The 12,918-nt window shown below is 36.4% G+C and overlaps 1 protein-coding gene across 1 annotated transcript in view; it reads left to right on the forward strand.

Annotated features, from left to right (window-relative positions):
* Positions 1-7,835: 7,835 nt before the first annotated feature.
* The window catches only part of LOC129233585 (very low-density lipoprotein receptor-like), an 87,289-nt gene continuing 82,206 nt past the window's right edge, over positions 7,836-12,918 (forward strand). Inside the window, exon 1 of the mRNA XM_054867595.1 lies at positions 7,836-7,998. Within this exon, the coding sequence (XP_054723570.1) occupies positions 7,917-7,998 (82 nt within the window). The 5' untranslated portion in view covers positions 7,836-7,916. The remainder of the gene's footprint in view (positions 7,999-12,918) is intronic.

Below are 12,918 nucleotides of genomic sequence, written 5' to 3' on the forward strand. Positions count from 1 at the left end.
ATTTCAGAAATCTGATATGAGTAACGAGCAAATGTGTAAGTTTCTAAACGGAAACATGTCCTACTTGTTGCCTCCGTTTTATCAGCGAAAGGCAATACGTCGCTCTACGATATATTTACATTTCAAAGAGTGTCGTATAAATAAAGAAAGAAACGAGCAAAAATAAATACGAGATATGCTATCAGCAAAAGGAAACACAGATTGCTTGGTTGTTGAAAAGAGGTGAGAAAAAACACTTGAACGAGTTTGTTGTAAATACCGTAATCGAAGGCTTGATGAAGAAATCACGGTTAACTTTAGCTCATATTACAGAGGAAGGTTGGGAGAAATAGAAACAAAATCTCAATAGTTAATTTTCCACTTCCCCTTGGATTCTTGGAGTGAAATAATTTTGTGCCCTATACACAAGATAATACTTTCCTTGACAGGCCCCTAATTTCGAATTTTCCGGGGGGGGGGTGCGAGGATAGGTGTGTATTCAATTCAAATTTTATCGGAAAAAAAGAAAAACCACGCCCATTTTTATGTAAAAAGATTAATTTTTCAGGAGGGAGGATTGACTCTTTAAATCCCCCCCTTTAAATGATGGGCCTTCCCCGAGAGAAACTAGGTATCAAAATTTGATTTTATGACTATTTGTTAGCGAATGAAATCTATAAATAGGGCAAATTAACCTGGCAGCATTGTGAAGACTACACAGATCCTAATCTAAGCATTACGGCGCTGCCTGGCTAGGTTTGCCCCAACTATAGTTTCCATTTGTTCCAGGCACTATGCAATTTTACTTTCCGCCGTTTCATATTGCGGTTTCACACTTTTTTGAAAAAATGAAAAAAGCTTTCTGGCAGTTATATCAATGTAACTGCTGTTGACAGGAGGGTTCTGTTTTTTCCAAACACTTCCGTTATGTCAAAAACGGTTTTTTTCTTTTTCTTTTTTTTTTACAGTGTATGCTGGAGATAAATGGAAACTGATTCAATTTTCGAATTTTGCCAGGGGAGCGCATTATATGTGAGTCGTTAATTGTTCGAAGCCAGGGAGGGAGGGGGGCAATTGAACCCCCCTTGATCTTCTAAATGATGGACCTGGTACCGTTACTGAAACTGCGGCCTATACGTGGCATGTGATCTGCTGAATCCTCAAAGCGTAATCTGAAGTCATTTAAAAAGAAAAATCTCACAGCAATTTAAATTATGCGATAACTTTTCGTAACATTCAGGAAAGTAAAGTTCATATCGAGATCTAATCTTCCAAAAATATCATAGAATGACAAGCTTAATTGTTTCCATGTGCACCAGAATTACTGCCATGCTAAGCGCAAAAGTCGTATCTGCAGCTGAGTTCAAAAGGAGAAAATGCCGTTTAATGTTTTGCGCCACCATGTATATGATTCAGATGCAACTTTTTTCACAATTTTTCAAAACATATTTCGCATTGACAATTTAAATGATCACAAAACGTTGCATTCAGGTGAAATATGTGACAAAGAACCACTTGGTGACTGTAACTCAATTTTGATGAAAAGTGCAGGTACGACTTTTTCTTGCTTAACCCGGCAGAATACAGCTCGTATGGGGTTCAATGGAAATACGTATATCACACATAACAAATGGCAGATGTAATTCAAAATTAAATGCTTATAGTAAATTTCCACATGACAAATAAAGCTAGCTGAAACCGGAGACTTCGCGTTTGCAGATCTGTCAAAGAGCTGTTCTCGCCTCTTCGGGGGATAGAGTTCATGAAATTGTGACAAGGGGGAGGGAGAAGTAATAATCAAGGTGATATGGCGCATTTTTTCACAAGAATTTCCTTATGAAAAATAGTGTGCTATGTGACAAAAGGAGGGAAGGCAGGGAAGTGTGACACTTTTTGACAAAGAGGGGGAGGGGGTCAAAATTGGTGAAAAAAAGTGAAATCATTCATCGAAAGCCCCTAGAGGAAAATGTTAGAGTTTAAATTATAAATTCTATAGTAAACAACTCTTTTCGCAGCGTGATCTTCAAGCAACAATGACGCCTACTCAGTTGTTTGGAAACATGCGATTTCAGAATCCTTCCTATGTTGCCGGGTCTTCACTCACCAATAGTTCCGTTTCCGATTCCGAGTCACAACTGACTACAACTGTATTTATGTCGAGGACTGCATGCTAAGTGCCTTGCCTCCATTATTTTTTAGACCGATAGATGGCAGCATCATCACCGGATCAAACAGTTAATGAGAATTTAGAACTAGTCCAGGAGCTAATAGCTACCTGGTGCTCGCACCCCCAGAGGTATCATTTCACTTGGAGGACATTGAGACCACGATTATATTTAACGTCGCCCAGTCCCCTTTAATGACGACGGTGGATCTTCGACCACCAAGGTTCGAACTCAGGACCCTCCGGCCCCGAATCCGACACTCTACCGATCGGGCTACCACGGCTCTATACCAATAGTTCAGTATCAAAAATCTCCACAAGTGTGTTGACACAGCTTGTTCCCATTCATCTCTTGTTCCCATTTACAACATGTTTCAACTTACTCTAACTGACCCGAAATTAGTTTGAAACATCGTCTGAAAATTTTAGTACTGTCTCTGTTTTCAGGGTTTTTAGTTTGATTTGCAAATATAAAAATGGCTGTATGTGTGTGGTGTCCCTTAAAGAAATCCAGTTTACGTCGGATTTTTGCCAAATTTGCCACAGAGGTCCTTTGATGCACAGAAATTCACATAAGAGGGTTGGGGGAGGGGGTTCTTCCCTTTAGGGGCACCAGAAAATCCGTGAAACGAAATTTTAAATCCTATTAGAAACAATTACTAAATTTTTGGATTAAAAAAAAAAGTCTAATGGGAAATTTCGAGCAATATAATTGCTCTTTTCTAGACGTTGACTCAAAATTTTACTTTTTTTCCTTTTATATTTCAGCCTGATTGTTGAACACTTGACACAACTTTTATTTTCGAAGTAGACCGCACAAGGCAGCAAATGTGTAATGCTATCCTAGTTCAAGCCACGAAAGTATGTTTGTTGAGTGAGTCAACTATGGAATTGTAAACGCGGGACACATGAATTCGTCTAGAAATAAAAATATCTTGCTACTTTACTTTTATTACTTTACGCTTTAATTTTAAAGAAGGAAAGCTATTAATGAAGATGATTTCACCATGCACGCGAACAATAATTCATGTCATCCCATTATTTCGGGCGTTGCGAAAGACTATTTTGAAAGATCCGTGTCTGGAAAGTTATTAGCAGTTATAACCAGCGTTGCGGAGCAGGGAACAATATGACCTAGGGGGTCATGGCGCAGAATGCGCCATTGAAATTTTTAAGCGAGGGGGGGGGGGGGTTAAGGGGTATTTTTTTACTTTGGTTGGAGAACTCTTGCTTTTGGGGTGGGTGGGTCTTCGCGATATTTGGGGAGGGGTACGCCCTTTCTCTTAGGGGAAGGCACCCCTACTGCAGAGTGACTCGGAGATAAATTGACTGACTCCGACTCTTTTACGTCAAAATCAATCCAACTCCGACTGCTATTCTGTAGCCATGGCAGACTCTGAGGCAAAATGATCGACCCGACTCCTAAAAGCTTAAAAACCTCCGACCCCGACTCCTAACTGAGATTTCTTTACTCCAAAATCGGTATAACTCAAACTCTACGACTACAAATCCTACTCCGCAATCCTGGTTATAATAACAACGGTAAGAAAGATCAAATTGACCACTCGATAAACCAATCCTGTTGTTGGGGGATAATATCAGTGAAAATAAAACCATAGGCATGTTTGATCACCCCTGTTTTGGAATGCAAACATTTCATGGAAGTCTCTAATCTTCTTGATTAATAAAACACTTATAACACACGCAATTTCTATCTTGATTTTTTGAAGCAGTCTTTAAAATTAAAAAACACATTTTTAATATTTTATTTAGAATTTGCATACTACGTCGAAAGATTAAAATTTTGGTAAATTGTTTCTTTTACGTATTTTTGAGTGGCTGTATGGTGAAAAGATATTATGGACGGAAGAACTTTTGCAACGTCTTAGAAATAGCGTATTTTTCTTACGTTTGAAAGAGTAATTATTCTAAAATCTTTGAAGTCTGCAGACGGAATTCCATTTTTTGTTCAGCAATCGGGAATTGCTTGTTGTTCTAACTTGACCGTTTTATTCGTTCGTCCGTCCTTTGATTTTATTTAAAAAATATTTTAAGTTGAAAAAAATAATTTTCTTATTCAATGAAAATGAATGACTTTTGAATGTTTTACTATTTTCAAGTCAGCACTAATATAAATAAATGCGACAATATGCAAAATAAAAAATAGTTATAAAAACTACAATCAATTTAACCCTACATTCAAATGATTACATCCAAACTATATTACACAGCGTTTCGGAAATGCTAGTAGCACAGAAAGGTTTTTTTGTCTTTGAAAGTCTGATGCATTTCTAAAAAAAGATTTTCTCAGATAGTCAGATATTATGCTTTTCCAAGCGAAAATATAAAGTGCTTCCGCTTTGACAAATGATTGCATTCTTCTTAACTTGTCAGCTATGCTTTATCGATGCAAGGAAAAAAAAAGGAAGTTTTCTGGCTTTTTTACGAAACTACGAAACAATTTCCTTCGCAAGGCTTCGGAGACGGAGAGGAAATGATCGACTCCCACTCCCCTGGAATCTTAGAGCCTTCTACTCAACACTCCAACTCTTTTGCCCTAAGTCAACCCTACACCGACTCCGCAGTCATGTTTATTCGACGTTCGTTTTACTCCAGCGGGGTGGGGGGGGGGGGGGAAGGAAAATTTTAGTAGGAGACAAATATTTAAAAAAAACTGTGACCTACTTCCCCCAATTAATTCTAATTTGAATTCCGAAACTTTGAATTCAAATTATGTTTTTCGCAATCACGATTTGCAATAAGACCCTACTGATTAGAGTTATTGTTTCTAGAAACGGCTCCCCCCCCCCAAGCATGTCCATCCTCCTGTGTGGTTACGTGTGTATAGTTGTGTGTGTAGGCTTAAGTGTGTGCACGTAGGCGTGTGTATGTGTGTAAAGGCGTGCGCACGTAGGGGAGTGTATATGACCATGCGTGTGTAGGACATGAACGCCACCGCCCAGCAAAAGTGGATTCCGGTGGACAGTGCTCAGGACCAGCCGCGCCGCCGCCGGTGGACGGTGGTGCTGCAGCCCTGGTCCAAGCTGAAAAAGGAACCGTAACGTCAAGGACAGTCAAATGAAAGCAATAAGCAATCGTGATTGCTCAAAAAAAAAAAAAAAAATACTAATATGTATTTCTTAATATAATATAAGAATTAATGATACTTCAGCCAATGAAGTAATGAAGTTACAATTTTGTGACATAGAAAAATTGATTGAATTTCTGGATCTAATGCAGTCAGGGGCGCGCCTCGAAATTTTTAGGAGAGTGGAAGGTCTCAATTTGGCGAATGGAGCTCCAAATTCTGCCGAATGGTGACAATTTTGCTGCATAAAAATCCAAATTCTGTCGAATGATGATAGTTTTGCCTTATCGTCAAACAAAATGTGCCGAGTAAGGACATTTTTGGTAGGTCAGAATGACCTTCCGTGATCTCCCATCGGGGCTCCCCTGAATGCAGTTTGCATTAGATTAAAAAAAATTTATGTCTCGTCCTATAGAGAGGTATTCCGTACCTCTTGTTGGGAGGTGCCAATCGTGCCATCCATAGCTCTTGAGGAGGAGGGGGAGGGGAGAATGGGCACCACTATTTAATCCCTCGCTTTGTAATTTCTCCAAGCCTTAGAAGGTTGCCAGATTAAAACAGACATATCGTTGGTTTTAACTTGAACAACGAAGCATCTTGGGCACTTTATGTTTGGCTAATCCAGGGGTGCACACCTAAGGGGAAGAGGGGTCATGGCGCAGACTGCGCCATTGAATTTTTTAGGAGGTTTGTTTTAAGGGGTATTTTTCTCATATTTTTCGGGGGGGGGGGGCGCCTTGCCCTTAGGACAGGAGGGGGCACCCTTGGACTAAGTTCAGCTTTCCGAGCACGAAGTTACATTTTTAAAATTGCTTTTCTCTTTTTTTTCCTGGGAAGCGGTGATGCAAATAATAATTTTAAATTCTATTGAGTCATCAAAAAAATTTTATTTGTGGTTTGAATGAAACCGATTTCTCTTTTTTAACATAACTTAGAAAAAGCATTTCAGTTTATTGTGATACAAATTCATCGGAGATCAAATCTCCACGATATGAATTCATCACTTACTTTATGTAAAAAGATAATACTCACCATATTTTATGGTTTCTAGAATATTTTTTTTTTCTTTTATAGTTTTAAAAATATACATATACCTATAACTAAAGTTATTTTGATCACATGATACGTATATTCGTATTTATTAAGGTCATTTAAATTACAAAAGGGAGAAAACTTTAAAATGTGAATCGGTAATTTTTGAAAGTCAACTGAATGCATACGGAATAGAGTTGGACCCTCCCCCCCTCCCATTGAGTTGGTGTTCATATAATCAAAAAAATAGTCATCATTTTTTCGGTTTTTTTAAAAGACAATCCATACTTTTCTGAGAGTAAAGTTTAGATCAGTATAGTTGAGGAGGAAAGAGGAAAATTACAAGTAAATATAAAATGAAATATAATTTATTAGACACTAAAAATTTGATTTCGAATTTTTTTTCTTAGAATCTGTTGATCGTTATTCCAAATGGGTTATTGATCTATGGATTATTCCCGTCTCAGGAGAAAATCTTATATCTTTCTATAATCCTTCTCGAATCTAAGGTTCTCTCTCCCCCGAAGAGCGGCGAGAACCCACACCTCTATCAAAAAGCGAAAAAATATCGCTGAAAAATTGTGCAGTAGTTTTACGATCCACCCCCTCGTACGCACCGAATAGCATAGTCATATAAAAAAATAACAATTTCTTGATGATGTGAATTGATTTTTCGGAAAAATGGAGGACAATTGGAAAGCAATATCAAAACAGTAACATTTAATGATACCAACTTAAAAAAAAAAAAAAAATAAAAAAAAAACCCTAAGTAAGCCACTTTTTTTTTTGGCTAATTAAAACTTGTTTTACGAAACATATTTCTCCAAAATTCCTTTTCGCAAAACCTGCTTGTAATGCATAAAAGATTGGTTTGTATTATTTTTTTAATGGGGGCAAAAGGGGTAAATATTAAAAGGCATCAGATATCGATTTGCGAAAACAATTTTGAACGTAATTAGAAAAAAAAAGGTCTAGTTCAGTTTCCTTATGAAGAAAAAGAATTAATTTCTCTCCCAACAGAGAGCCATAAAATTTTAACTCTAGAAAATTCTTTTGTAACGGGGTTCCTGACCCATAAACTTGCCCTGTGAACGATACCTTTCGCCACTTGTCTGCGCTCCAAATACAAACCCCCACTTTTATCCCCTCCAGTCTACGAACGAGTCTCATGTCTGAATGACACGCTGGCTACTCTCACCTAAGTCCACACCTTCAATTTTCCTTCAAAAAGAGACCCGCCGAGCCAATCACATAGAGCTACCGGTGGCGTGATGCTCAGGAGGTTATTCCATCTCTCGCTATTCTTCCCACCGTTATTTGAATTCAAAAACTCAAAATAACAAAAGTACTGTTGACATTGTTGCGGAATAGAGCGCTAAAAGTAACACATTTTGTAGTTTTTCTAATTTGATATGCGTATGACTTGAAAATGAAATTCGTTCCATTGCAAAAACTTATTTATGTCATGTCGAGGGGAGTGAACGCGGAATTTCGAATGCTGTAGGAAAATGTGGCAGCATTTGCCGCTTGTCTACGTCATGGAAACCAATACTGCCGTGGGTAGCTGAAGAGCAATAGTGCATCTTTTACTACTACTAGCACTCTTTGGGTGAACCATCAGAGTTATCAGGTAGCTTTCGAATTACCCTCACCATGGGGCTTTCGCGCAATTGGGATTATTATCACTTCATACTTGTCTTCATTTTCATTTTACCAGTTTTTACGACAGTTTATGGTAAGTTGGCATGTACTTTTGCTCAATATTCCATCTTAATATATGCTTTTTCTCCGAACACATGGTGACCGCCCTTGATGTGACTTGCCGGCAGCATTTAATCTGGATGTCATTTGAGCGAATATTTACAGCTATTGTTGTTCATTTTCTGTAATAGTTTTGATTGATTGGTTGAGATTGATAGGTTTGAGTCATTGATTAAATGCAATCTTCAAGTTAATAATGAAGTTTAGAGCTTGTGCTAATGCACTTTTTCCACATTTTGAATGAATAAGTAGTGTTTTAAATCTGTATTTGCATTACATCAAGATGATCCTGGTATTTGTTGCTTTTGTGCATGTATCAGTTTTACGCGAAATGCATTTCATAATTCAAAACCATCGTTAAATATTCCGCAACACTGAAATTTAACGCTCGAAGATGCATCAATCATTAATACTGATGTTTTCTTTTTTTCTTCATTATAATGCTTTTAAGAGATTTTGATCAGACATGACAAGTTTTTCTTTTTATGACATAGTATCATGCATCAATAGTGTCTTCGTGTAGGCATTAATGGATCATAAAATACCTGTCATGTAGTTTGACATGACAACTCGGTACCACCATTGATTTTTCTTCGGTCATTTTTGTGTGTAAATAGCATTGTTCTTTGAAACAAACTTTAATGATTTGGAACTACTTTGATATACCCCCCCCCCCCAATCAAAGTTATGCCAAAAAAAAAAAAAAAGTTAATGCAAAAGCAGGGGTGCTCATCTTCCATTAGCAATGTGCACCTCCTCAAAAGAGAAAAATACCCCTAAAATTTTCACTGCCCCAGTCTGTGCCACAATTTCCCCTAGTGGTGCATCCCTGTGGCTACAGTCTATATAAATAATTCATCAATTTGAATGCATTATTCACCAACATGGATCATTGAGATAGTTTTTGCAAGGTATAAAGTTAGGACTCTGATATTTTCCCCATGGAAACTGATTTCAGTGCAGATTAGAGTTATTAAAATTTGACATTTTAAATAATTTATTCATTAATGGCTGGAGAAGAAATGTTTTTACATTTTTGCAATGAAAAAAAGACTAAAAGCAACGAAGTTCTAAATTCTAAGGGGGGGGGGGGAACCACTTGATGCCCCCCTCCCCCCATATGGGCGCCCTAGCATCCGATTAAAATTTCATTTTCGAAATACTTCTATGCAGGCTTATCATTTCGATTTTTTGCCCGGTGTACATTAGGGTGGGTCAAAATTTTTTTTTCCAAAATGTTAAGGGGCAGGGGATTAAAAAGTTACTAAATGCATGTGTGAAATTTTATTCCATTCTGATAGTCTTTTTGCCTCTGGACTGAGTTTGAAGTTTGGATTTCCTTACCACGTTCCATGTAAGATTGCAATAACAATAAATGTTACTTCGTTTACAGAAACAAGTGATGAAACTTTCAATTTGCACCTAGTTTAAATTCACACATGACGTTTTAGGTGTTAAAATTGACTGAAATGTGTGAATTAGGTCAAACGTTCCCTGCCTACTGTGCAACGTAAATGAGTAAGAGATGCTAAAAATCTACCTCTTGAACTGCAGCAGAAATCTTTTGAAATCCTATCCGAAAATAACTAAGAAAATAATCAGAATCATTTTACCCAGTAGTAAATTGCTATTTGACACTTCATCTTTCAAATGCAAAAGATATTAACGACTACATTTGTCTGGGGAAAAAAAACATGAGAGAGGGAGAGAAATTGCAGCTTCAGCCTCAAGAAGAAAGTGAAGACAGTTTTAGTATCATTACTTCATCGCATCTCTTTTATCGGATACGAACAGTGAGGGTCAATTCAAGGGACCTTTACAAGCTTCAAACTACAAACGCTTATAGGGATAAATTTAATACTACAAGCAATACAGTGGATTTTAATTTGCTTTCACGGACATGTGATAGAAACAAGTATCCGATGTGGCTGGAGTAGCTATTGCTTCAGCAGTACTTTCACCCCACCACTTCAGAAATTATTGAGAAAAACATGCTTCATCGGAAGCGCAAAATAGCATGAAAATCTGCCTTGGCAAGAGCCAAAGCCTAGCAAAATGTCTCTTGTTCTATGGCTAACTTGTGCTATTTGAATTTTACGTTTTTGTATTTCGGTGGAATCTCCTCCTGAAAATTTAATAATGCTTACAATATAAGTTGTCAACGTTTATTTTCCAATCTGGTTTGCTATCAAAAGTTACCCTTTATGTGCAGATTGGCTTGGAGTTGTTCAAAATGGCTGCAACTAGATATTTATCCACTGAGTTGAAGTGCAAAATAGATCCTGCAATCCAAAGAAAGTGTTTTTGTATGTCCTAAAAATTAATTTATTGCAATGCTGACAGACTTGGAACAGCACATCCGTGAATTGGCAGCCTGTTGGATTTTAGAAGCTTGTAGTATTCATCAAAACAGACTCCCAAAAGACAAATTTTTCACATTTTTATTGTTAAGTTTGATGCAGAATCTTAAATTGATCTCAATGACTGGAAAAATGTGACTGATACACCAATACTGAAATTAATCTCTGAAGAAGATATTCAACTGTTTGTTTCAAGCAAAAAAGAACTGTTTACTATGCCTGCCATGCCATACACACAGGCTATTGAAAGGCAGGGGTGACCAAGAGGGGGATTCATGGCGCAAACTGCGGCATTAAAATTTTTAAGGTTGATTTTATAGATTTTTGACCTTGTTTCTTTTTTTTGGGGGGGGGGGGGTTGCTCTTGCTCTGGGGGTACTTCCCAGTATGTAAAAGGGGGGGGGTGCCATCACCCATGGGAATGGGCACCCCTGTGGAAGGGCAGTTAAAATTGATATAAGTTTCGACTACATTGTGCAAAAAGAGAAGCTTTAATAAAGAACCAACTGGAGTCCCGGAAACTTTTGAAAAAACTAGATATTAAGGATTTTTAAGCTATTTTAAGATGAATGTTTTTAATTTTGTAAATTAATGATTATCATAAACATTTTTGTAAATGAATGATTAATACTTGGAGAACCTTAAATTGTTATACATATTTGTAATTCTCTTTTTCAGTTTTTTTTAAAATAAAAAGTAGACTTTTTTCCTTAAATACAGGGTTTTCAAACTCAATCCAGTAGCAAAAAATGAACTCCTCATTGAATGAAATTTTATATATCACCTTAAAACGTCATTTGGCACCTTTTTCTTGCCCTGGGTGATGGAAATCGGAAACTTTTTTACCATAGGACGATGACCCACCCTAGTGTTCATTAGGCTGCAGTAAAAACGAAATTGAGAAATATGTAAAGCCTATATGCGGAAAAGTTGCCTCTTACCAAAGCTCTTTATCATACAAAATTTCAGCTAAATCAAATAATATCTTTAGCTGCCTTTGAATTTTAAGTAATTAGCCTGATTTTTCACCAAACTGGCGAAAATAGAATGATAAAATATAACTACCTCTCATTTGAAAATTTGTGTGTTTGAAATGAAATTCTTGATAAATAAATATACTTAATATATAGTTAGTTGAAAAGCATATTAACTTTTTGACAGAAAATTATTGATATTTCTAAGTAACGCACTATAGGTTAAGTGCAAACAGTTGTAATACAGGTTTTGAAAGTGGAATCTTAAGGAAAATTGGAGTCATAAGGAATTTTATACAATGAATCACAATAACACCATTTACTCCTACATTTGAATAGAAATAACGGCTGAACCAAAAGGATATGGTTTAGAAATTGGGGAAAAAAAACCTAGAGTCCTTTGAAGATATGGCTGTCGTAAACTATTAAAAAGTAGATATATCTTTGGCAGAGGTTGCGTCCGATGAACTTACTACAGATCAATGGTATATCTACAAAATGTGGAATGGAATTTCAAATGAAAATATTTCATTCTGCTTATTAAGAAAGAATACAGGAATTGTAGAAGATTAACTGACAACAAATAGAACTGTTCGGTTTCGAGAAAATGCTCATCAAACAAAGTGAAAGTTTCAACAGAATATGTTGTTAGAGTATATACTTTATAATATTAAATCTAAATTATCGTGTCGATTGGAAGTGAATACTTTTACAGTATAATAAAATAACGTAGTCATGCCAAGAAAACATTCCATTGTCAATGCTGATCAACAATATAAAACGTGGGCCTTTAACTGCTTTAAAAGGGAAAAAATGGCTAAACTCGATAACTATGTTTAAGAATTCCAAATTCCCACAATAAATTTCAATGCAGATAACTATTTGACTTTAAGGTGACTGGAATTCTGTTGCACATAAAAATTGACGCTGATCTCATTTACAATGCTACAGAAAAACCTTTGACTTATAATTGCGTTTTTACTTTTTTCCTTTTAGGTTGTTTAATTTATATTTCAAGTAGAGGCATCGAGTAGCACTTTGGCCGAGTACCGAGTACTCGGCCGAGTTACCAAGTACCAATTATGTTTTAACAAGAACCACCGACACACATGTGATGAATTTTGAACTTATTGGAATAGTAGTATAGACCTCCTTGTCCATATAATAGTTTTTAAAACTAAATTCCTGGTGAAATTTAATTACGCATTATATAAACAATTTTGTTTGTCAAAAATTTTACCAAAAAATGATTTTTAAAATTAAAAATAAATAAATAAAAGGTATGATTAATCAAGTTGGAATTAAAACAAATTACAGTAAAATCCCTCTAATGCGGACACTAACAGGACAATTTTTTTTGTCCGCAATAGAGAGGTGTCTGCAGGACAGGGGTTTAATAATGTTATTTGCATTGGAACTGGGGAATTAAAAATTGTCCGCATAAGAGGGGTGTCCGTTAGGAGGGGTTTCACTGTATATCAATCAATTATAGTTCTAGTCTGCCAAACATAAATATTTTTTTAAGCAGATAAAACAAATGTGCAAGAACACTGCAGACAC

This window comes from Uloborus diversus, unplaced genomic scaffold, assembly GCF_026930045.1.
Source record: "Uloborus diversus isolate 005 unplaced genomic scaffold, Udiv.v.3.1 scaffold_55, whole genome shotgun sequence".
In the NCBI taxonomy this organism is placed as follows: Eukaryota; Metazoa; Arthropoda; class Arachnida; order Araneae; family Uloboridae; genus Uloborus; species Uloborus diversus.